Raw genomic sequence first — 24,701 nt, forward strand, 5'->3', positions numbered from 1 at the left:
TACTTCTGACCTCGGCTGCCTCTGCTTTATTACGATTTACGAGTATATTTGAATACGTCTCATGATATGAATGATCTTATCCGATTAGCAGCCTCCGAGTTAGTATTTGCGAGGCCTCTGTCCTTTGAAAGGGATGTCCTGCCTTTCCCCTGCCTTGAGGATTCATAATCCACGGCTATGTTGACATGGTCATTGGCTGTTGTTTTATGAACTCATCATTATAGTTTGGGCGATAGATGTAGTCCACTAGGTCCCATTGGGCCTCGTTACTGAGGACTTGGAGAAACAGGCCTCTAACATAAATCTATTGCATCAAGGCTTTATTGCCACATGTTCTTTGGGCCTATTGTCATCACTTCTGCTAATTCTATTTTTGTTACGGTTAAGATGTTTTCATGTTTTATTCGGCCTAATCCTTTCTCGGACTCTTCAACATCAGTCTACTCGTGTGTGTGTGTGTGTGTTTTTTTTTTTTTTTTTTGCAAAAAACAATCGCTTGACCGACAGATCACAACAGGCAACAACCGTTTTCTAACAGGGGTTCTTTTGAAATATCCACTCTCGCGCTTCTCTGCGAGTCAAATCTCTGCATTTTTTTTTCCTTGGGTCTCAACAAAATCTGACACCATAGCCTGATCCTGTATTCTTCTCTGGTATTTTCCTGGTGAGCATTTCTTTTTCTACGTAAAGCAAAAGGTCTAGAACTCTAGTTATCTTGCTTACTTTCTTTGTAACCTTGAATTTCTTCAAGTCTAATTGTTCTGTATCCCAAAATTTTGAAGTGGCTTGTAAGTTTCAAGTCAAGAAATGCAAGTTTCATTTTTTTTTTTGGGCGAAAATTCTTTTTTTTTTTTTGTGGAGATTGATTTTGGGGTTTTACTTAGATTCAATGGGGGTGGTTGCCCTTTCTTTTTCTGGGACAGTAAGTAGCTGGTAGTTGAATCAGGAAGAAGATTGACAGTTGATTTTGTGCGGTAAAAAGATTCTTTGATTTATTATTTTCTAAACATTTTTTCTTTTGATGATTTGTAACTTTTCATTTAATCCTCTGGCCTTGAATAGGGAGAAATGCTTGTGGATTTGACTAAAAATTCTAGAGCTTTGATAGTAACTTTTGTTCTGTCACGAATCTAAACCCGGGAACATTTAAAATATCTATGTTACAATGTATCGGTTAATAAGATTTATTGTGGAGGCAAAAATGATTAGAGATAGTTTTTTTTACATCTTGGCTACACCAGCAGAGTCAATTTTCTCAAGATAACTGTTTTCTAGGAGACTGCATCTAGTTCTCAAAATTGATGTTTTGTGTTCTTTGTCAACTTTGAAATCAGTCTATGAGTCCTAAACTTTCAGAAACTTAGCTTATTGGGTTCAAATGATTCAAGGAGATTGTGATTGTTAATGGTTTAAGCCGCTCATGAGAATAACATGGTTCTTATTCCTGCAATGACAGGTTTTTATGGTGGGGTTCTTCTTGCATGCATTTTTCTTTTTAGATTACTTTCTTTCTTTTTATTGTATTTTACATCACTGCATGGTCTATGTTATCTATTTGTCAAAACGAATAGACTAATACATCTATAGGTATAATTTTGACACCTTTTGCATAGGTTATGGCATACCCTGAGCCTCAAAATGCAGTGAGGGGAATAGTTCAGGTCAACCCTACTCCTAGAAAACCTCGGATTTACTTGCTGCCACTGGAAGTTTAGCTGCCATAAAGTTCGGGAATCTCTGCCATTGCTTCTCTGGATGGGCAGAAGTAAAAGCAGTTGCCACAAAAACCTCTTTGCATTTCATTGACAGAGCATCACTTCCTAAGGATCTATATCTTTACACTGATGAAGAGGAATGGTCCAGCTGGGGGAAAATAGGTGACACTGTGCTTCACATTGAGCTTCGTCGATGGGCTGATCTTATGGTCATCGCCCCATTGTAAGCAAACACACTTGGCAAGGTAATATGATTTGGCCATTTTTTGGTACATTTTTGTTCCTCATTTTTGTACCTTTTTATAACTGTGAAAGGGATGCTTCAAATTATACGTGCATGTTAATGAAAAGTGCATTGAAAATGACTGGAGAGAATGCCTAAAAGTCACCTAATTTGAATTGTTAGGATGTGCTTTATGTAGTTGTGGGTAGATACGAGTACTTATATAATGCTTTATGTCAATCATATTTTTGGTTGAAAACTTGTTTATATTTTATACTTTTAGTAAGTAGGCTACACTTATGCTAGCATTCATGTACCTGATAATTACTTTCTGTGCTGTGATATGCTTTTGAATGATTTTCCCTTTTCGCTAAGCTGTTTTGTGCTGCTTAAATGATCATATGGCTTGGTGTGATTGTAACTCTGCTCTTAAGTAACTTTCTTCTTATCTTTTAATATCTGCTATTGCAGATTGCTGGGGGATTATGTGACAATTTGCTAACTTGCATCGTACGAGCATGGGACTACAGCAAGCCACTGTTTGTTGCACCGGCTATGAACACTTTCATGTGGAGCAACCCTTTCACAGAAAAACATCTCATGTCAATTGATGAGCTCGGAATTTCTCTCATCCCCCCTATCTCAAAAAGACTAGCTTGTGGGGACTATGGCAAAGGTGCCAATGGCATAACCTTCTCTAATCCACTCAACTATAAGACTATTCTTGGAGTCACGGCCTAAACCAAGTGCTTGAAGATCCAGTTGATTCGACATAAATAACAATACTAAATTTGTTGCGTTGTAATCCATTGATTCTGTAGGTTAATGTATATTTAAACCTGCATTTTAGATTTTGCTTAGCTTGCATATCATGAGGAATGGTCTTGAACACTACAGAACATTTGATGCTGTTAGCTGATAAAATTGACGAGTTGTAGAATCGTATTAGCTTGACAAAAGTTACCTTTCATGATTATCTTTTTTCCTTTGAAATGGTTGTGATTTATTGTACATGTTTAGTGGAGATACAGGTGCATAAATCTGTGGTGGTTAGGACCTGGAAACTATAAAACTTAAGCTGGAAGGAAATTTTTTATTGTCTATGACTACCTCTATGTATAATAATTACTGCATATGCAAAGATTTAATAGAAAATGAGTGAAAAAGCAGGAAAGAGCTCATCATTATTATTCTTTGATCAAAAGAAAGAAGCCCACGAAACTCCTTCCCGCGTCCATATCTAGGGACTGTGCGTAACAATTTGCAGTAGTCATATCTTTATTGGCTGGCTCTGAGCCACAAAGATTCAGTCCAATTGGACGGATTGAGGGTTATGTACCTCATGCACTTGAACAACAGGGGAATATACAGATATACGAAGCCCACGAAGGGGCACAAGTGGTCTGACTGAGACCGTGAGTCTGAGTTATATAGTACAACCTAACCCTTTAACCACGTAAAATTCGAAACCCAAAAGGATCCTTATTTTTCTAGATGAGAATTGGGAAAGACAAAGACACTTTGGTTTCAACCTCTAGCCATTTAACCATGGCTTCTCATAGCCATTCCTGTAACTATAGGACAGTGACAATGACATCCTATCCTATATTATATTAATACTAACACGATTCCGGTTCATTATTAGCTCTAGATTAACAAAATCTTTAGGATGACAAACATTCCTCTTAATTATGGTTAAATGGGGTTGTAACAAAATGTATATGGGAAGGATATATTATAATTCACTAACTCATGTATCTAACTAATATTTATGAGACTTGCTTGAATAATAAGAAGATACCAACATGAAATGAAAATCATTATCCCTTTCAAGGATGTGGCTGTCACTTTCCTTAGGGCTCTTTATTTCTACCTAGGAAAAATCAAACTAATCTGATTATGTGCCCTGTTGTTTGTCCACACAAGAAAGGCACAAACCTATGTGTTTAACCATGGTTAGTGTTTAGCCACTTCTTCATTTTCCTAGTTTTGGACTTTTTGTGTTTAACAAAATAAACAGGAAATTTTGGAGGGTGAATGAAATAGGAAACCTTTCCACCTCATTTCATTTCCTCCTGTTTGTCTTTTCTTCTGCTGCAAAAGAATAGGATATATAGGCATGGATGGGGTTTGATAGACAAAGAAAATGAAAGGGAATTTTAATGGATTTTTAAGGTTTTGAGCTTTGTTACTATTATTGGTTTGGGGTCATAGATATATAGAATAAAATAAGAGGAGAGAGAAGGAAAAGAAACACTAGAAGGGTAGAGATTGTATTAATGGGGATTCCAGAATCTGGATATTGGTCCATTTGCCTTAGGGTCTTGTATAAAAAATATACCAGGGGACATGTTTGAATGAATTTTTGGATTCAATTTCAATATACAGAAGGGTAAAAGAGCTGAAAACATAGAAGAAAAAAAAATTGGAGATTTGATTTTGATGGTTTCTTTGGGTTTATGGTAACTGTGTATTGGTTGTTGAATAAAAGCTTATTGATAGGAAAGATTGATGGGTAAGAAGAAGCCTCAAAAAACCAAGGAACTTTCAGTAGCCATAGCTGAGGCTTCATCAGCAAGAGAAGAGGTTCACCAACACACACGACAAAAAGAATCTCAGCCTCAGGCTCAGACTCCTAGAAAGAGAGGAAGACCTCGAAAGATTGTTGAGAAAACTGAAATTGAAGCTGAAGAGAGAAAAGAAGAGGAAGCAGCTGAAGTTATTGAGAGCGAGTCAAAGAAAGTAAAAATTATTGAGGATCAAGTAGAAGAAGAAGAGCAACAAGAGCAAAAGCCACAAGCAAAGGCAGAAACATCATCGGGCATAAAGAAAGGAGGGGGACAATCAGTGACGCCAAGGGAGCCTCCAAGAAGGAGAACAAGAAGAAAAAGCAAACCCAGAAAGAGCAGCTAAAAAATTGCTTTAATTTGCCTTTATAAAATCTGGTAAACCCTTTTTTTTCTTCTTCAATACATATATGGTAGCTCCAGGAACAGAAGATTAAAATGATTCTGCTTTTCATGTTGATAAAGATTAAGATGAAGCTTCCAGGTTTCATCAAATTTGTTGCTTTATCAGTCTCTGTTTCAAATGTAAACACAGAAAAGCATAACACAAAGGGCCTTGCTTTTGCTTTTCTTTTCTTAATTGCAGTAATTGGACTTGACCATCTTCCTTATCCCCATCTATTTTCTCTATAAACAAACAAAAATTAAAAAGTAGCAAAGATATTTGCCATCGCTTAAAAATTAAACCAAATTAGAGTCGGTATCACTATACATATTTTTCATGTTATACTGTTTCTTTATGATTATTATTAGTTGACTGTATTTGTTCCTTTGTCATTGTTTTAATAACAAACAAAAAGATAAGAAAGGAAAAGAAAATCTAGCTAGCTGCATGTTGGATGAAGAAACTTCCAGCAAGACCAGGGTTTTTGATTATTTTACTCAATTATGTAGGAAATTTAATGCTTGGTGACAATGAATGAGGGGCAAGTGAAAAGTGAAAACCAGATTGAAAAACTGAGTGGATGTGTTTTGCTGGTGCCACTGCCAGCTCTGCCTTGTAAGGAACAGACGCTGAGTTATAATTGCTCTTGACAAGAAAAAAACTAGAACTGCTGCCAACTCATTTCCACTCTAGCACGTGATGTCACGCTCTAGCTATCAACAAAACAGCCTCCAGCCGCCTCAGTAACCCAATGGGCAATCTCTGATTCTGATGGGTTCTTTACCACGAAAAAACTTGAGCTGCAAGTGATCCCCAAGTTATATACTGGCGCGTGGAGTTGGTGTTTTTTAAGATTCTAGTTATGGACCAGGTCAAAATGGAGGAAGAGGAAGCAACAGTAAGAAAGGGAGACGGAGAGATAGTGAGCTTTGGTAAAGATCTTCGCAGGAAGAAAGAGAGAGAGTAGACCGTATTACAGATGTCCTTTTATAGGAACACGTTTGGATTACTCTTTCACTTGTCTACTTAATTGTAAGATAGAAAGGTAGCAGACGAAGAAGTCGTGAGCTTTTGCCACTTGCCACACTCAGTCCACGAGTTGCTGAACGCGCCCTTGCCCATGGGACCCTCCCGTATCTGTTCGCTGCGTAGCTTTGACAAGTTGTTTGATTCAAATTACCCCACCTGAAAATCTCAAGCCAAGCTACTGTTTGATTGGGTAGAAGTTTGCACGCCGCAAAGAATCTCTCACCCAATTATTCTAAAGCAAAATTTTGAAGGACAATCCTTGCTTAAATCACTTAAGCTGGCACTAAAAGGGCAGTTTGTAATTGTTTTTGGAATTACTGCGTTTCACTTTTCATGCAAGAATGTCAGTGTAACTGTGAAATTTTGCAATAAAAAATGTCCTCAGTTTTTCTTTCTTCTTTCTTTATTTATTGTGAGCCAGTGTTGAGAATTGAGGAGATGTTGCTGTCGGGCGCAGGCCTGAGTTTGTCCTACTCCAACACAAATCTTGCTGTCATCCAGACACACGCTTTGAATGATTTTGATTTAACAATTTAAGGGCCACAATGGCCAATCTGATTCTTGTAAATCTTTAATAACATGTCAATCGCAGAGACATGTGAAAAGAAAAAAAAAGTTTTTGATACATTGTTGAAAACGGACAGGTCGTATTCTTTCCTTTTCTATTTATTATTTCTTTTTTTCTAAGAAGTCACAACTTCGGGACATAAGAGAATGTAAGAGTTCATTTAGAAAGTAAAAATTCCCGGATTCAACCTGTTAAAAATTAAGTTACTTTTGATACACTGTAATCTGCAGTCGTCTTTTATCTAAAATATCATTAAAAATGGAAATTAGCCGTATATAAGTTAGTAGTGGGAGACAAAACGTACGGTGAAGTCAAACAAAAGGAACAGACCATTACGTTTAAACAACAACTAATCTATAATTGATGGGGACATGTCCGAGTAGGGAATGACACATCTCTCAAAGTCAATAAATTTATAGGTTTTGTTCTTTGAGCTTATGGTGATTGTCTTGCTGCTTAATACCATCCAGCGTGTAAGAAGCTGATTCTACACGGCCCCGACATCTTTTGAAAATGATATTCTTTCGATGTCAACTGGTTACACTAGGCCAGAAACCGCAAGACCAAACTTGGCTTTTAATTATGTTTGGTCGAATTGTCGATTTACAGAAGTAAATTGAATTTGGCAACATTGGAAGATAAAGTATACTGAACAAAATGCAAATGGAATGGTATTGAAAAAAAAAAAAAAGACAATTGAGCCACTTATATAGGATTGACAACGAATTCGAATCATGACAAATTTTTGTTCTCTTAAATTTGATTTAATTTTATAATCATAAAATTTGAATTCGATCTGAAATTTTTTTTATTTTTTTTATATCCAAACCTAACACTATACGATATTATATAAACTGTACTTGATTTGACATGAAATTAATAAAATATTATTTTTTAAAATATAAAATATAAAAATATATTTAAAATTAAAAAATAATTTTTATATAATATCAAATAAAGTCAAACTCACCTGAAGCTCGAACCCGACTTTTCTTTAATAATATTTGATTCAATTTGAAATCCGATTAAAAAAAATCGATCTTATGATATTAGATCGGATCGAAACCCGTCAGTTACGAACTGAGCTGCCAACTCTACACTTACGTGACCTTTTCAGTAAAACGCTTGAAGTCAAAATTGTTTTCAGAGAAAATGAATACAACAAAGCTACAGGCAGAAAATTATCATTTGAATCAGAGCTTTTACCCCCATGTATAGCCAACTAAAGCAAAATTATTTAAATGCAAAGAAAATGATAACCCCATGTTTGCTAATAAAATGGATATATTTATTAATACCAATACAAATCTACCAATTGCTCAGTTTTTTGACTTGTGATGTCGCTCCTTCCTGTACCGAGAATAATCAGGATCAAATCCACCTTCCTCAGCTCCATAGACAGCCCAGGATGGAGTGAGAGCCATATAATCCTCACTGTCGAAAGGTCTTCCTGAAGCCGCCTGCACCATTGACAAAAAACAAAAGGTTTAAAAGAAAAAATTTTTATAGACCAGAGACACTCCAAACAGTGAAATTGATGCTGTTACTAACCAGGTCATGAAAATTTTCGTAGTCTATCCATGTGTGCCATTTGCCATTGACCTTGAACTTTTCTGTTTTTGCCAGGAGGACACAGCATGAGTGTGCATGTTCACATGCAACGTCATACTCCCCTCCACTTTTCAGAGCCAACGCCTCTGAGAAAGCCTTCACATCAGAATGCCATGGCACATTTTCCATTGTCAACTTTGATGTGGCAGAACTGTGAAAAAGATCAACATGATTGAGCAAGGGCAGGCGATGTTGCAGATAAAAATCATACTAATAATAACAGTAAGTCCAATAGACTTACGATCCACAGTATGTAACGCCTTTGATTTCAACAAAATCAGGATTCCCAATGCTAAAGAGTTTAGAATATGCATCTACATCTTCTGTATTCCATCCTTTCACAAGTGTCAAGCGATATACAGTTCGTTGGTGTTTCTCCTTGAGAGCTTTCAAGGAATCCTGAACAACAGATGTTACCAATAAGAAAATAAGAACTTCAGGCCACCCAAAGAAAAGCCCTAAAAAATGCTGAGGAATATGTGAAGTTCTACGCAGTATAAGCTGTCATAAAGATGAAGAAGCAGTTCATTCTTACAGAAGTTAAAAAAATTATTTGTTTCATGTTAGGGGCTTTTAACATGGCTGTTATGTAAATAGCATTTCACAATAATGCAAACAGAAAGCTGTGCTTAAATTGGGATTCAAGAAATCTGCAATATGTTCTCCATTGCATGGTAAAGGCAGCTATATAGCTTTCAGATCAACACTAATTCAAGTTTGTAGAGGAAGTTTCACATTCCCCATGTAGCCTGCTAGTCTCTGGATTCAAGGATTTTGATGCCTGCCATCTTTCCACTTTATATTATCCCTCTTCTCCAACCATCATATCTTTTTGTCTAAAGAAATTTCTGTTACACTTCTTTCCTTAATGTTTTATCTCAATTGTTTAGTTTTCAAGAATGAAATACTTACAATGAATCTTTCCCAGAAGTCCCCAAAGAGTGGCCTATCAATTGCCTTCAAGCTATCCTTTGTTGCAGCATCTACACTCACATATAACTGCATGAGTAAAAGAAATTGACTAGGTTAATCAAGAGCGGAAGACTCATTTAACATCTATGCTTCATTGACATAAATTCACAGCCAACAGACCTGGGTTACAGGCTTCAGATTTTCAAATTTTTCAGGGAACTGTGAATTAGTAACTAGAAATGTAGAGATTCGCCTTCGGTGCAGCTCATCCACAAGCACATTAATATCTGGATACATAATTGGTTCACCAACAAGTGATAAGGCACAGTGCTGAGGGGATAGACCTTCTGTCAATCGCTCTTCAGTAATACCTGTGGTAGGATGAGTAAAATTCACCTGTTAAAGCAATGGAAAGATCTTTGTTTAAACTGTATGTCTAAGAGTCTAATTTGTAACAAACAATTTTGGGGACATTTTAATCCTGCCAAATATTACCTGTTACTGGATGATTATGACATACTTGAGGTGCATTGACTAAATTGTCTGTGGCAGAACTTAATAGAAGAAAATGTCAGCTATAGTAAACCCCATAGTCCTGAAAGGAAAGTATAATTAGAACTAAAATATGACAATTACCAGGAACTCCTTTCATTTGCTTAATCATCTTTTTATGAAGGTCTATGGCAGCATTGACAATCTCTAAGGGATCGTCTGTCTTCCACTGCCAACTCTTTCCCACAGGATTCGTATGATGCCTCCAGCAGAAAACACATTTGTTGGCACATGCCAAACTAGGTGTAGCCTCCATGCATCTGTTAAATTCAGAAGTTAAACTAATTTCAATTGCAGGTCTATAACTGCAGCCACGAAGTATAGAAGGGACAAAACACCTAGCACAATGTAAGTTAAGTAGATTATAATATGAGGTTTCACTTCAATAAACTACATAAAATGATCAAACTCACAATAGACAAATGTACATAAGAGCAACTAACAGCCAATTATAGACTATCATGATGCATGCTTCCTAGTGTCCAACCTTTTTTTTAGTTAGCTAAGGGTGTGAAAGGAACATAGTAACATGATAATCTTTCTGTAAGTGTAAACATGATATCAGGATTCTCCTCATAGTATAAATCAAGGAGCACCATAGTACGACATTTTTGTGATGAAAAGTGTAACTAAACCTAAAAGCTGGAACAAATATGCAAAAAAAAGGTAAAGCCATATCGCACAACATTCAAAATAGAATCAACTAAATAATCAACAAAGGCTTAATAGGTGCACAAGAAAGTTGCAATCACCTATGACTCTCTATTCCATAAAAGAAGTGCTTGTAGCAACCTCCTCGTCCTCTAAGTTGCGACTTGGTCCATCTACAGATTTTAACACCACTATGTGAACCAATAATTTTATATCCCTGTAAATTCCCACCAGTTAAAGGATGTCAATTAGACCATAAACTGCGATACCAACAGTAAGCAATCACCAGAGTGAAATGTCTTGATCAACAAAAGATTCATATCCATTTAAAGAAAGTTACCTGTTTCTCCAAGTTGGCTCTGATAACTGGTGTCACCATCTCTCTTTTCCCATCAAATTTCCGATTAGTTTCAGCCACATTAACCGACTTCTTTCGCGACGGCCCTTTACCTGCAATATCTTCAAGATCAACAATGTTTTCCCCTCCTCCTCCATCATCATCATCATTATCACTTTCACGGCTTTCAACTTCACTCTCATAAACAATGCCATTCTCATTCTCCATCACCAATCCCCCTTTCAAAAAAGCAACTACCATTTCACTCCACTCTTCAAAGGCACTCTCCAATGCACCTCCATCCACGTCACCTTCCCCAATTGACACCATCTCCATCGCTCCCAAACCTCTCAACCTCCTTCCCAAATCCCTCGCCACCGCATTAAACGTTTCTCCTTAAACCCGGCTACCGACTCCAAAGACGGCGAATTTACAATTGGAAAGCAACAAATTCCTGGCGCGAAAATCGGTGCTGATTTCGGCGAGCCAATTGACGAAAAATTTTGAGTTTTGAGGAGGGTTTCCATCTTCCCACGTGGAAGCAATGATAAGGATTAGGGATTCCTTAGGAAGGTCCTCGGGCTCGTAATTTTGGGGATCGACGAGGTCGAAAGGGATGTTGTTGTAGGAGAGGACGTTGAAGAAGCGTTGAGCTAGGGCTTTGGATGTTCCTGTTTGGCTGATGAAGAAAAGCTTGCCTTTTCTAGGGTTAGGGTTTAGAGGGAGTTGTTTAAGGGGTTTTAGGCGGCGGCGGGATTTGTAGAGGAAGTAAAAAGTGGTGGCGGAGAGGAGTGCCAGGAGGGTGAGGCGTGTGGAGAGTGAGGATGGGGACATGCTGGGGATTTATTGTTTCCCTTTACTCGGTTACAGGGTTTTTGATGGATTTTGGCAGAAGCGAGCGAGTAGAGGCGCTCGTCGTGGTGGTGAAGTGGAGGAAGAAGGCGGCGATGTAGTAAGCTTTGGCATGAACATGAAGAGATCGTGGGCTGAAATCACATTCTATCTATTGGGCTTATTTGACCATTGTTAACAGTATGTTACATTTCCGGGCTTAAAAACAGACACGGTTGAGTTAATTAAGTATATATTCTTTTATTTTTAAATATTATTTTTATCTAATTAAAATTTTATTTTAGCATTAAAAATCCATTAAACAAATAAGAGATTACTTTAAAAAAATAATATTTTACAATTTTAATTAAAAAAAATAAAATTTTAATAGAGAGTACAATAAAAGAATAAAAAATTATTTAAAATATTAAAAAAACTAAATTTTTTTTAGTATTTTTGCCATTAGTTTTGTGGGCCAACCCTTCTAATAATCAGTGTCCCCAGTTAGATCTCACCATGTCCCCCTGTAAGGGATGTTAAGAGTGACAACAAATTGAAGTACAACTCATGAACTTTGAGAAGATCAAATGTTAAAAAATGATGATTAATTTACAGATATCTCGCAAATTTTGAATAATCAGCGATCCAGGACAACAAAAAGGGAAAATTAAAAGGAGACTTCTGAATGATGTTGCTGAAAAAAGAGGAGAAAATGCGTGGTGTTATGAAATTTGTGAATGTACATAGATAAGAGATCTCAAGGACGCCATATAGTTTTCTGAGCACATATGATACCCTCCTTGTTCTGAGAATAAGTCAATCTGATCTCCCAATGTAAACTTCCCAAAATTCCCTCTAGAGGATCAAGTATCTCAACCTTATCGCGCACGATTACCCAACCACCAGGACGTAGAATACGATCCATCTCAACAACAATTGAAACAGGCTGCTTGCACCTGCAAAGGGTCATATATATTGGTGTGATGATCAATCAATGAGAGTAATCAGGCGAGACAACCTACCGTCCTAGTGCAGATGGTAATAAAATTCAATGGTAACTTGCCTGTTCTTTAGCCTGGAGAAAAAATGATCAGCGTGTAAGAGGTCATATGATCTTGGATAAGTCCCAAAAGGCTCGCACCAGTCATGGTAGATGCCAACGAGTCCACGTTCAAAGATGAAGGGAAGTGTATCTGGTGCATGGACCGGGACAACATTCATCACCCAAATCTTCTGTTGTAAAAGTGCAGCAGCAAATCTGTATTTTAACAGAAACATTTCAACTTCATTTCTTGGTACATTATTATGTATTTGCAATTTTTTGGGACCCTACAGCAAAAGCAAATTTCAAGAGGAATTGTATTACAAGCGTTTTATTGTACAGTAGCCATACCCTCCGTAGATGGCTTTCATGTCCATCACATTCCTGATAGTTGACCAGTCAATACCCATTCCAGTGAGATAGGACTTCTCAACAATATCTTTCCAGTGCTTGTCATCATCAATTGCTTTTTGTTTGTCATTCAACCAATCAGGATATGTTTCAAGCCTCTTAGGCCATTCCTCCGGCCACTCGGTGCCATGTTGTTCGATTGCAGATGGAATGGCATGCAAGCAAGTCTTCATAGGGACATACCTATCAGGAACAATTTTGCAGCCACCAAGCAAATTAGGGTCACATTAAATCATTATGTTAAGATTAAGCATGGTTTTGTTTCATGGAAACTAATTTTGATTATCTTTACCCATGAATAGTACTAATGCTTAATTTTAAGCGGTTAGGAATTTAAGCTGCTACATGATTCTTAAAATTGGGAATCTCACTTTAGCCACATGAACCAGGCAATAAGCAGCGCACCAAGGGGCAATGCTAGCCCCGAACCCGACCCGATTTTATGCTTTATCAAACCCGACCCCGACTCGACCCGAATTTTTTAATACCCGAACCCGACCCGACCCGAAATTAATAAAATATTATTTTTTAAATATAAATATTTAAAAATATCATTATATAAATATATATATATATATATAAATAATTAATTAATTAATTAAAAAATAATTTTTTTAATAATGTTGGGTCGGGTAGGGTTGGGTTTTAGGCATACCCGAACCCGACCCGACCCCGATTGTTACCTAATTTTACCCGACCCGACCCTGACCCGAAACCCGAAATTAAAAAAAAACCTGACCCTATAAAGTTGGATCGGGCCGAAATCCGTTGGGGACGGGCTTGATTGCCATCCCTAATGCTAGGTATTATGCAAATTAAATTAAATTCCTTTTTTCCTATATGTTTAAACGTTTGAAACGGTATATTAGATGAGTATAATCAAGTGCAGGAAGTTACATAGCATTAAAACCAGAAAGATAAATCGTACACTTTGTAAAGAAAGCGCATCTGAGCTTACCAGGCAGCATCAGGATTTTCATGCTCCTTGCATAAAGGCGGATTTTTCCTCCTCCTCAACTCATATATATCATTGGATTCAGGCTTCTGATATATCTTAACACCCACTTCACTGACATCATCAGTTTTATGAGCCAGAATATTCCAACAGATGGAAGAAGTCAACGTGTTCATAGCTGGAGAAAACAAAAGTGTTAAACGTGAATATCATCATGAATAAAAGAGCAGTTCTTTAGGTAGATAAAGAAGCAAAAAGCATTGCACCCAAAATAAGAAAAAGGAAAGCACATTAAATACATGGCCAGGGGCAAAAACTTTGAGCTTGGCAGAGTGCAGACACATCACCCATAAAACAGCAGAAGGTTTCACAGAAATTCTATGTAGTTGGCCAAGTGTTTCTACCACACAGCAAGTGAAGTCCAACAGAGGAAACTAGATAAATTCCATAAATTGTACAAAGATGTCAAGATGGTAAAATCAAATAGTGGACAGAGTTAAGAAAAACAAGATGTAGGCTGCATGGATTGACACAGATAGTAGGAGATAGAGTTAATAAGCAACTTTGTGAAGATTGGAACTTGAATGTAGCATTGCTAGAATAGGCTGCTTATAATCATTTGATAAGTTGAGAACAGTTGAGAACAGTTGAGAACAATTGAAAATTTAGCTTATCCAAACAAAATCATCTGTTTATATTTTCTTGCTCATTAGAAACTGATCCATCCAATATTATAGGTCATAGTTGCATCTGAGAACAATCCTTTTGAGTTGATTAATGCCAGGAACACCGTCCGGTGCATCCCTCGTGTTGTGCAACATAGTAACAGTCTCATATTGACCACAGCCTCAAAACTAGATCGATAATGGATAGCAATATATATACAACTTTACAGAGAATTAGGACATGTACATCAGTTAAATTCAACAAATAAATCAAAACAGCAAAAATGAGAGACGATAATTTATTTTTGTTTTGTTTATTGGTGCATTGACAGAATAATTTTCAAGGGAAGGCACATGGCAACATCATTTCTGTATTCAAGCATATGAATCTTAAAAATAAAAAGATAAAACCAAACCTTCTTCCCCCTCAATGCTGTCATGTTTAGTTGACAAAATGAAGTATCCACCAGGCCTCAGAATCCTATTTATCTCTAGTAGAAGCTTACCCCCTGAAATTTAAAAACAAAAAGTGATATTTTATAAATACTGATGAGACTTTAAATAGGAAACATAATTTAAAAGAAAAAAACAAAATGGAAAAAGGTTACTTACCATCGGAATGCCAGGGCATGGTACACCCACCACAGTGAATAGCATCAAAAACTCCACTAGGAAAAGGAAGTCTTCTTCTTGCAAAAGGGCTAACGACTGTAGCAAAACCACGTTCAAGGGAAACCTGTGCTAGGTCAACCAAATCATCCTTCAAGCCCAATGATAATGTTAATACATCCTTATCAAGAAGAGAGGCCACAAAGCTTGAATCTGCACATCCAACGTCCAGCACTGCACGTATGTTCTTTCCCCATTCAATATCTGGTACCATCTAAGAAATCCGCTAAAATTTTAAAAAAGCTAAACAAGGAAAGGATGACAACATAAAGGTTCAATTACCATCCAGTATAGTAGCTTTTACTTTCTAGTTTTCTAGGAAAATTATGATTCCAATCTGTAAAAAGATGTCCATTCTAGGCAGTAGGAACTTAAGAAATCTCTCTTTCAGTAAGCTAATTGCAGAACTATTTTAAACTAGGCCAAACTAAACCAGGAAGAAAAAGCTAGATGAAACATTCATTGAACGACCAGTCACAAGTTCAACTTCCCTTACGAACATGTATAAATAAATGTGCAATGCAATAGTATTATACAAGCTATGTTTTGCACTAAAAATACATTTTGTTTTAGAAGAAGCCCAAAAATATTCGTCATAGATATTTTAAGCTTCATGCAAATAAAAGATAGCAGATAGCAAAAGCTTATGTCATGGAGATCATTCACCATAGCTTCACCAGTTACCAAATTGGCCAAGACGTTAGATGTGAAACACAAATAAGGGGTAGCTAAAGCCTACTTCGAATCTGATAAACAGATTATTATATTATGACAAACACAGAAGGATCTCGTCCAGTAAATTTATGCTCCATTAGCTAATATTTCGAATCATTTATGCAATCTGGAACTTAAGAAGGTGCAGAAGTTCCATAAACTTTGGTTCAAATCATGCAACAAGAAAGTCACCTCTTCAATGGATTCAAGGTAGTGAACAACTCCACCCTGGAATTCAGACTGGTTCTGAGGAAACATCAAATGCTCTCCAGATTCAATCAACCAGTTATGATTCTTCATGTATGCAGCTAGTTTTGGATGAGCCACATTCTTGTACAATATCTGCAAAACAATTATGTTGTCACCATATCAGAATTCAAAATGCATCAGCATATAGTCAAAATCAAAGCATGGAACAAATAAACCTCACGATATACCTTCAACTTGCTCTCAGGCCAGCGCACTGGAGAATCATAACCATCATGGGGAAGGGGAACAAGACACATTGGAGGGGCTTTGGGACAACTCCTCTCACTATGCCTATAGCTCTGCAGCCTTGTGAAGCCACTTTCAACATCAATGCAGGGCATATAATTATGCTTGCTCCTTGTGCTACATAATTTCCAACTATAATGTGCTTTTGGATCAAAAACCGGACCTTTGATCTTTCTCTTCTTACCTTCATTTTTTAATCTTTCATTCTCATTTTCCACCTTCTCCCGAGTCTCTTGATCTACTGATTCATCCAGATCACCATCACCTTCCCTCTCCCCATTTTCTTCTCCTTCACCATCTAATCCTTCTTCCTTGCCATCCACTACTACTACTTCCTCATCTTCATTCTCCTTTTCTTCTTCTTCACCCTGGGATTCCTCTTGTTCCTGATGCTCTGGCTTCTCTTTTGAGACACCACTAGGTAACTTTAATTTTTCCTTTTTCCTATTTGACACATGTTTGTCGTTCTTTTTCCCAGATTTATGTTCATGAGCAGGTAAAGGCAAAGACCCATTAATCTTTTTCTCATCTTTTTTCTTCAAACCAGATTCAACCTTCTTGTTGTGATCACTTGAACGATGCTTTTCTAATTCATTTCCCTTAGATTTGCTTACCCTTGTGCCTGAAGCTACAGGTTCAGCTATGTCATCAAAGCTCTCCCTTTGAACGGTAACAGAAGTAGAAGGAGTAGAGAACATAGACCAAACAAAAATAAAACAAAGACCCATGATTGCCACTGCTGACATCTTCACACAAACCCCATATGGGCGCTTAACTTGGCGACCAAACCGAGCCAAAGCCATGTCTTTCTGTTTCTCAAAGCTCTCGATAATGTTCTTTTAAGTAAGCAACTTAGAAACAAAACAGCACACTAAACAAGGAAAGCTAATATACTCAAATGGGAATACAATAACCCAACTTCCTAAATTAAGGAAATAAGATCTATGCAGATCTTAACTGGAGCTTGAAAAAACTAGGAGCTTTAGAATGAAAGAGAAAAAGGTTCCAATAATGGCTTTCAAAGAAGTGAAACTTTGGAGTACCCAGATTGGCAAAACGGGTAAAAGGAAAGAAAGCTGTTTTAGTTTTTGTTCTATTTTGAAATTAAATCAAAGGTAAAGATGAGAAAGATTGAACCGGCTTTAGGTAGAACTGAAACAGTGTCACCCACCAAATTTATAATTAATTTATCTTACTCGAAGAACTCAAAGTTTTATCCTGAAAAGAGGGTAGATGCATTTTTTCTACTACTATTACTAAAAGTTCCAAATTTATAGCGATGAAAAAGAATACTACCATTAAAAATCTTTGAGGACAAAGAGAAACAAACAGGAAAATGGGAAATATTCAAAAACTGTTGAGATTACGCTGTCCAGACAGGACCAAGGGCTTCCGGCTTCGGTTTAAAGTAATGGCACATCTAAGATGCAGATATCTTAGGCGCTTTCAACGGAAATGTCCCATCTTTGCTATCCCTTGTGTCTTCAAATTTTGACATTCAAGTTGTTCTATTTTCGGTTTTTTTTCTTTTGGGTTGTTTTGGACTTTGTAATGTTCAAAGACTCAAGAATCAAGAGCTTGGATTAGTCTTGAAACTTGGCCCCATATATCTATATGGTCTGGAAAAGGCGGCCCATATATGGCAAACGTGCCAATCTATTTTCATAAGAAAAAAAAAAAAAAAACAGTTTGATAAAATATTAAATTTGATTAGAATTTACAATTTTAATTATAAACTAATACTAAGAAATAAGGAAAATAGAAAATATGATTTAATAATGTTATTTATACGGTATAGTGGAGTTGAACCATAGTGACTCTTCACAGTGTATTATTTGCTAAGGTTTAAAATTTATTGTAACCATTTTTACCACGTTAAAGGGGCGAGACTACCATTAAAGCAAGCCCTTGTAATCTTAATATTTTAAACCTTGTATGACTTGAAGGCAAAACCGCCGAGAACAAAAACCAAAAAACTTTCATGAAATTATTTAAGTAAAATTTGTGAAATTTTTTTTTTAAAAATAATTTAGTAAAAATTTTAATTAAAAATTGAAACCAATAGATTAGTAAATTTTATTATAAAAATTATTTAAAATATTATTTATAATTCAAATTTGATCGATATTTATTTAATAATAAAAATTTTGTTAACATTTTAAATAAAAATATCTATCTAAAAATATCTATATCAAAATTTATTAAATTTATTTTAATTTTGTACACTTGATTTATATAATAAAAATCTTTTAATTTATCAATTTTTATTTTCAATTTTAATTTTTATTTAATCATTTTCAGTTGAGAACTTCACCAGAGAAACTTCATCTAAATCTTTTCTAACCAAAAGAAAAATCTCAAGTAGTAGTAATACTAGTATTTGGTGTTAACAGGTATGTCCTGATAGATCTTCTTGTAATCAGCTTCCCATTGTCTTCCAGATATAGTTTGCAGTATTTGCATTTGAACTAATACATACAAGAATTTGAAAAATAATAAATAAAAAATAATAAAAAATCTTTTACATTGCTTCTCCATTGTACTTGCCATTTTCACCATTCTCTTCAAAGGAGAGTTCAGTTTCATGCTTAGGTTGCTTTGAAGTAAATGGAACTAGTAATATAATGGCGATTTACACAAATCAATCATTATCTATGATTCTATATCGAGGGATGTCTATTTGAGTTCTTATCCATTAAACCAAAAGACAAGCCGTTCTCTATATGATTGCATGTATCCAGCAGACAATCGGCCTAAAACCAGGTAGGGTCTGTCGTTGGTTTCTTACCTAGTAACTAAAACTTAGCTCGTATCTTTTCTAACTTAAGAATATATTTCATTATCGCGTCTAAAGAAAAAAAAAAAAAAAAGCTTTAAGTTTCACCTATCCTTTAATGAGTCGTCTCCTGAAGCTTGATGTGTTATGGCAGGTGAACCTGTACTTGTAGTACTGATAGAGCCTGAAGGGGTTGGTGTGGTACCAGGGGCTGCCAAGTAGGGGGGGACGGGGGAATGTTGAGGAAGATTTCCCTCGGGCATTGATGATGCAGCGCTCGGGATGCTGCTGTCATACGGAGAAGGTTGTGTCGAATTCGAACTCGGAGCATTGTCCCAAGATGTGTGCATGTTGATCTTTATCCTGCATTGTCAAGAATTGCTGAAGTCATGGTTTTGACTTCTCTGATGCTTATGCTACCCAACTATAGTCATTTGCTTGCAATTGCATGGAACACGTGGTCAGATCTCTGCTGAACTAAAATCTTTAATCTTTCCATTTAAAAAAAAAAATTTTCTTTATTCTTTGCTAGAACCGAAATCAGAATCATAGTATGGGTCCGGTGGAAGGGACAGAAATTAACTGAATAGCATGATTCACATACTATGACATCAACTTTAACAAGATAAGATACCAAATGAACATGTAGAACTGGTGAGATTTACCTGTTGTGGATATTGACGTATTCATCTGTCTCATCTAATATCTCCTCCTGTCAGAAATATGCATGGGCAAAAGAAATTGAGGGATAATTCCTATAAACCATTTTAGCATACTGGCAGTAGTTGTTATCAGGCCACAACCAGAGGAAAAGAGATCAATATCATTACCATGGGGAAGCTGAGAAACCCATATGAAGTTCCCAAAGATGACTGGTCCCTTAACTCCCCCAGAATGCATGATTCCAAGGTTCAGATGTTTACCTGAAGAAGTTCTTCAATAACATCCTCCATGGTGATAACACCAACAACCTCTTCATTTGATGGAAATTCAGGAATAGGAGCATTTTCAACGTCCAATATGCAGTATGAACAACCTCTGTGCCGCTTCTTAAAGGCAAAAGTAGCTGGTGGATTCTTCTTTGTCTGTTGACCTCCATTACTGTTAGTCACAGGTGTCTGAACATCTTGTGAGTCGAATTTAAGCCCTGATTTTTGGGTACTTACACCAACCTCGCGATCATCTGGAAATACATGAAGATTGTTTACATTTACTCTACAAGAACCAGATCAGGCAACCTAATGAAGGTATGCTCAATCAACCTTACAGAATCAATCACGACAAACTCCTAACTAGTTAATGATGCAATAGTAACTTGGGAAATATCAGTGAGAACTGATAGGTGCCATTTCTAAGAAAAACTTATGCACTGTGCACGAAATCAATGGAAAAAAAAAGATCAAAGAAAAAGGTAAAGTCATTTGTACAGCATTGACATTGATGACTTCAGGTTCAACATGCCACTCAGAAATAAATCACATAAATAAACAAATTTTGTTAAGGATCATGAAATCATAGTGGGTAAAGGGTACAGTGTACAGATAACCTCCCATCAACATTGTAATATAAACCTACAACTAAGTTCTAAAGATAAACAGTTCAGCTTTGCAGAACTAACCAAGATAGGAAGATGGTTGTGGCTAAAACAATATACTAAAAATTTTTTAGGGAATTATTCTGTCGTAATATGTATATACTCACCTTTTCTTGATGTCTCAGGTTCACCTCTTCCCTTCTTACAGCTGTCCTTAAACTCAAGTCGTTCACCCTCTTTACCTTTCTTCAATGATTCTCTGCTCTCATTCAGATCCTTATATACCACCGCGATGTGGCTGTGACCCTTTTGGAATTCATTAAGAATATCATATAGTGGCATGTCCTCTGATACCCTGCAGGGTGAATAAGAAGCATAGAAGAATATATTTTAGCTCCTTACGTGCAGTAGGGGAAACAGAAATAAAAATTAAACTGACTGAAACAAAGTTAAGTCTAATTGATACAACAGTTCAATCTAATATCCGCACCTCTTTTCCACCTATTTATGGACTAAAAAGATATCCTATAACAAAAAATAGGAGATACCGTACCGCGGGATTTTTCTTATGATCATTTTTTTGAGAGGAACTGGACCTTCTGAATCAATTGTTAAAAGATTTTTAACCTGCACGATTCAAGCCAGACCAAGAAGAAGAATCCACATATTAAAGATAGGAAAACAGAAAAGAAGTTCAAGTAAAGCAATGTGGAAGAGAAGAAAACAAATATGCTTTCATTTATATTATAGAAGTCGATAATTTTAAAATGGGAGAATGGCTTTGTTGGGAACTATTAGACAAAAAGGTGCAGAAAATTAAGAGAAAAGTTCATCCATGCAGGAGATAGTAGGAATTTGATACAACAGTTCAAGCAACAGAAATCAATATCATGCATTATGAATTGTACAAATACAATGTATTTTAAAAAATTATACCCAAGATAGGATAAATATACAATGAACAAGCAGATAAGTGTTTAAACAAAAATTTCAAGTTGAACTGTTAGACTGTGTATAGAAGCAGCCAAGCAAATAACAGGGCTTTTTTAAGATCCCTCCAACATGGTTTACATGATACTCATAGCATTCAGCAAAGCTCCAAAGAAGCAACACGACATTATCTAACTCCAAGGAATTGCCAGTAACATAAGCAAGCAATTGTAGCTCTATTTCAAATTACTAATGCATACACTTATTTGACTTTCCTTAAAGCATGACTACCAACTTTGCTGTCATGACCTTTTAGATCAAGAAAACCACATTTGATTATCAATGGCTATTAGTCATGCCATTGCAACTCACTGCCTTGTTGTTACCTTATTCAGCATCTTGTCTCTCAAGAAAGTATACAGACTACCGTTGTTAACAATAAAATAGCAACAAAAATAAAGGATAAAGATTTCTATTAAAAGTTTTCAGAAATAGAGACAGGACAATGGGAGGTCAGATCACATGACCAAGGAATAAAAATGAACAGATGGCAAATAAATATAAAGTATCCTAGCAAGGAACTCTCATAAAATGATAGCTTATGCGGAGAAAAGAAATTACCAGAACAAGTCCAATTAAATTTCTTGGGTTTCCATAATAAACTGGAACTCGGCTATGACCCATGGTCATTACTTTATTCAACGTTTCCCTGAATAGCAAAGAGAAAGAGAAGGAGAAAGCTTAGAACACAAGAAGAGTGGAAAAATCCTAGGCAATACGCTGGAATCCACAAACCCACAAATCAAGAGTTGTATCCAGATCAAGGGAAAATGCATTTGATATTGGCGTCATGGCAACTTTGGCAGTCTTTTCAGTCATTTCAAGTGCCCCAGCAATGATAGTTGTCTCATCATGAGTTAGATCCCCACCTTTCCCAGCCTAAAAAAGGCACATATAAAGAAAAGCTATGGAGTGCATAAAACATTTAAACAAAAGCCACAAGGTGGATGTTGCTTGTACAAATTCGTAGAAACCGGAATTTGAACATGATTGCCACAAGGTCCTAAACTTCAAAATTCAAAACCTTTTGAGTTAAATTCAATACCTCATTGCCATGAAAATCCACAAAAGTCTTTAACTCTGCTCTCCGTAGGAGGACAGCATGTCCCTTACCCAACATCCAGTCCAAAACCTATAAAGTACATGACATTTATTAAGAAATTATAAAACATAAAACCCGGTTTCAGGAGATTATTAGTAGCAAATTTAGTTTCCAAATTCAACAATATCTAATAACAACCTGTAAGAAGCACAAAGCACAGCAAATTCCAAAATCACAACAACATAATAGAAAATCCATTTATGATTATACCTTGCTAATTGGATAAGAAATTGGTAAGAAAAGAAAAAGAAGAACACGGACAAGAGGTGCCATTGCTGCTCCAACTTTCAAGCCATATCGAGTACAAACAGCTTGTGGCAATATCTGCAGTCAGATGTACAAGCATATATTAACAAGAATAGTGCAACTTGCTCAAAAAGATGGTGACTTCAACCTGTTAACAACCAACCTCTCCAAACATGAGGATAAGAGTCACAGAGATCAAAATTGCAGCCCATGGAGGCACAAGCTTGTCCAGAAAAATGGGAAGAGCCTACATGGAAGGAAAGAAATTAAGGGAACAAGCAACAACATTGAAGAGAGAAAACGATAGCAATTGTTTAGTGTAGCCACCTCCATTGCCAAGGAGTTTCCAATCAGCAGAGTACATAGCAGAAGATGCTGATTTTTTACCACTGGAAATATCTTTGCTGCCAAAAAGAAAACAAACAAAACTTCTGATTTTAGAAACACATCTAAATGAGAATCTCACCTATATGCCTACAAGATCAGCTCACACGCTAACTCAAAACTCAAGTGAGTTAACTCGGTACCCAATTCTCCGTGAAACTGATTATTACTTTTTCTATTTGCTTCTTTGCTTCCAGAATCTAAAATAGTCCAAAGCAAATAGAAAAAACAACCAAAACAGAGTCGTCAAAAGACTCTGAACTCAGTAACCGACCTACTCCCTTCTGCATCTACGTCATGCAATCTGCCTAATATACTAGAATCAGAGTGACAGGACTCGGTGATTGGACTCAATTCCTAAAGCCAATTACCCGTTTTTGTCTTAACTCGCTAGACATAAAACTATATATGATCAACCCCCTATCATTGATAGATTAGTAGAACAACCAAAGCATCCATTTTAGCTTAGTAGAACAACCAGAGCATTCATATTTAAAGCACCGACAAGCTATTCAATAAAACAGTGTTAAAACCCCCGCAATCACTACTTATATTTTATACAAACTGGGTTGACAAAATTAAAAGAACAACTAGTGGAACAATGAAAACAAGAAAATTCCAATCAATCACTCATCTAAAAGGAGAAAGTAAAGAGGGATGGTTAGTGGTTACCAGCATGGATACGATCTTGAGGACGGCCAGACTTGATGAGGACTTCAAGGTCGACGAGACCCAGAGACATGAGACCCAGTGTTAGCCCAGCCATCAACCCAGCAAAACACACCAACCCCACTATTATCAACAGATACAATGAGAATTCAGCCCCACAACAGGACACGTCTGAAGCCATTTTTTTTCTGTTTTCCTCTTTCTCTTTCGCTCTGTTTATGTTCTCGATTCTTTTGAAAGTAGCAAACAAGGATATTTGGGTTTCAGGAACTTTGATCGGATAGAGAAAAAAGTGGAAACTTGAGTTTAAGAAATGGACCAATAATTTGCTCACGTGTGAGTTTAGTTTACTGCTTTGGAATTCAGACACGACCAGCATTTTCATTCAGTCCACAGCCTAGGATCAGTCCTGTCCACTTGATTACGTATCTCTGCAACTTCTATTTGCTTACGGTTAACCAATCTGTCCATCTGGATTAACCTTTTATTTTATTTGAATATTAAATTCTAATATAACGATTAAGATATTGTGGTTTTAAAGTTTTAACAGTGCTTGGGAAGGCTTCTAAATGCCATGGAAGGCCATTGTTAATGCAAGAATGATTGAATTGTGTTTTATTTATTTTTAAATTTAAAGATTTAATTCTCAAAATTTTGTCTTTATATCA

The 24,701-nt window shown here is 36.4% G+C and overlaps 4 protein-coding genes and 1 pseudogene across 6 annotated transcripts; 2 read left to right on the forward strand and 3 right to left on the reverse strand.

The window, feature by feature from the left end:
* The first annotated feature begins 677 nt into the window (after positions 1 to 677).
* LOC111312712 (phosphopantothenoylcysteine decarboxylase HAL3a-like) lies at positions 678 to 3,564 on the forward strand (annotated as a pseudogene). The gene is made up of 2 exons (XR_016346537.1): positions 678 to 1,960; positions 2,410 to 3,564. The product of XR_016346537.1 is annotated as a phosphopantothenoylcysteine decarboxylase HAL3a-like (transcript).
* Positions 3,565 to 3,763: 199 nt separating this feature from the next.
* LOC111312713 (uncharacterized) lies at positions 3,764 to 6,325 on the forward strand. The gene is made up of 2 exons (XM_089768361.1): positions 3,764 to 4,883; positions 5,400 to 6,325. Exon 1 carries the CDS (start codon positions 4,450 to 4,452, stop codon positions 4,849 to 4,851), a length of 402 nt encoding a protein of 133 aa, XP_089624487.1. The 5' UTR covers positions 3,764 to 4,449; the 3' UTR covers positions 4,852 to 4,883; positions 5,400 to 6,325.
* A 1,272-nt stretch (positions 6,326 to 7,597) lies between these two features.
* On the reverse strand, positions 7,598 to 11,569 carry LOC111312714 (S-adenosyl-L-methionine-dependent tRNA 4-demethylwyosine synthase-like). Of its 2 annotated transcripts, XM_089768365.1 has the most exons (9): positions 10,554 to 11,569; positions 10,315 to 10,430; positions 9,647 to 9,822; positions 9,506 to 9,553; positions 9,191 to 9,381; positions 9,011 to 9,097; positions 8,340 to 8,497; positions 8,039 to 8,249; positions 7,598 to 7,947 (listed from the first exon to the last, which is right to left on the reverse strand). In XM_089768365.1, the coding sequence occupies exons 1-9, from the start codon at positions 10,884 to 10,886 to the stop codon at positions 7,807 to 7,809; spliced, it is 1,461 nt and encodes a 486-aa protein (XP_089624491.1). In that variant the 5' UTR covers positions 10,887 to 11,569; the 3' UTR covers positions 7,598 to 7,806. The 2 variants fall into 2 exon arrangements, with proteins under 2 accessions (XP_089624491.1, XP_089624490.1); XM_089768364.1 differs by lacking the exon at positions 9,506 to 9,553 and having other exon boundaries at positions 10,554 to 11,536.
* Positions 11,570 to 11,934: 365 nt separating this feature from the next.
* Positions 11,935 to 17,842, reverse strand: LOC111312716 (S-adenosyl-L-methionine-dependent methyltransferases superfamily protein). The gene is made up of 8 exons (XM_022913241.2): positions 16,275 to 17,842; positions 16,030 to 16,179; positions 15,067 to 15,337; positions 14,871 to 14,963; positions 13,793 to 13,967; positions 12,775 to 13,017; positions 12,445 to 12,639; positions 11,935 to 12,337 (listed from the first exon to the last, which is right to left on the reverse strand). The coding sequence occupies exons 1-8, from the start codon at positions 17,133 to 17,135 to the stop codon at positions 12,139 to 12,141; spliced, it is 2,187 nt and encodes a 728-aa protein (XP_022768976.2). The 5' UTR covers positions 17,136 to 17,842; the 3' UTR covers positions 11,935 to 12,138.
* A 974-nt stretch (positions 17,843 to 18,816) lies between these two features.
* Positions 18,817 to 24,530, reverse strand: LOC111312718 (DUF21 domain-containing protein At1g47330-like). Its single transcript, XM_022913243.2, has 12 exons — positions 24,037 to 24,530; positions 23,308 to 23,384; positions 23,144 to 23,227; positions 22,945 to 23,058; positions 22,678 to 22,764; positions 22,372 to 22,511; positions 22,194 to 22,281; positions 21,196 to 21,269; positions 20,810 to 20,997; positions 20,032 to 20,291; positions 19,774 to 19,820; positions 18,817 to 19,471 (listed from the first exon to the last, which is right to left on the reverse strand). The coding sequence occupies exons 1-12, from the start codon at positions 24,416 to 24,418 to the stop codon at positions 19,213 to 19,215; spliced, it is 1,800 nt and encodes a 599-aa protein (XP_022768978.2). The 5' UTR covers positions 24,419 to 24,530; the 3' UTR covers positions 18,817 to 19,212.
* Positions 24,531 to 24,701: the final 171 nt, after the last annotated feature.

The sequence above is a fragment of the Durio zibethinus genome, chromosome 1, assembly GCF_047325235.1.
Source record: "Durio zibethinus cultivar Kanyao isolate XHJ-2024 chromosome 1, ASM4732523v1, whole genome shotgun sequence".
Classification (NCBI taxonomy): Eukaryota; Viridiplantae; Streptophyta; class Magnoliopsida; order Malvales; family Malvaceae; genus Durio; species Durio zibethinus.

Coding starts and splice junctions, on each gene's coding strand:
- LOC111312713 (XM_089768361.1), top strand. CDS start 4,450: ATGGGTAAGAAGAAGCCTCAAAAAACCAAGGAACTTTCAGTAGCCATA.
- LOC111312714 (XM_089768365.1), bottom strand. CDS start 10,886: ATGGAGATGGTGTCAATTGGGGAAGGTGACGTGGATGGAGGTGCATTG. Junction 9,554..9,646: donor GCAAATGAAAGGAGTTCCTG/GTAATTGTCATA, acceptor GTTCTGCCACAG/ACAATTTAGTCAATGCACCT. Junction 9,098..9,190: donor ATCTGAAGCCTGTAACCCAG/GTCTGTTGGCTG, acceptor TTACTCATGCAG/TTATATGTGAGTGTAGATGC.
- LOC111312716 (XM_022913241.2), bottom strand. CDS start 17,135: ATGGCTTTGGCTCGGTTTGGTCGCCAAGTTAAGCGCCCATATGGGGTT. Junction 14,964..15,066: donor CATGCCCTGGCATTCCGATG/GTAAGTAACCTT, acceptor TTTAAATTTCAG/GGGGTAAGCTTCTACTAGAG. Junction 12,338..12,444: donor TTCTCCAGGCTAAAGAACAG/GCAAGTTACCAT, acceptor GACCCTTTGCAG/GTGCAAGCAGCCTGTTTCAA.
- LOC111312718 (XM_022913243.2), bottom strand. CDS start 24,418: ATGAAAATGCTGGTCGTGTCTGAATTCCAAAGCAGTAAACTAAACTCA. Junction 23,385..24,036: donor TCAAGATCGTATCCATGCTG/GTAACCACTAAC, acceptor TCTTTTTGGCAG/CAAAGATATTTCCAGTGGTA. Junction 23,059..23,143: donor TTATCCTCATGTTTGGAGAG/GTTGGTTGTTAA, acceptor ATCTGACTGCAG/ATATTGCCACAAGCTGTTTG.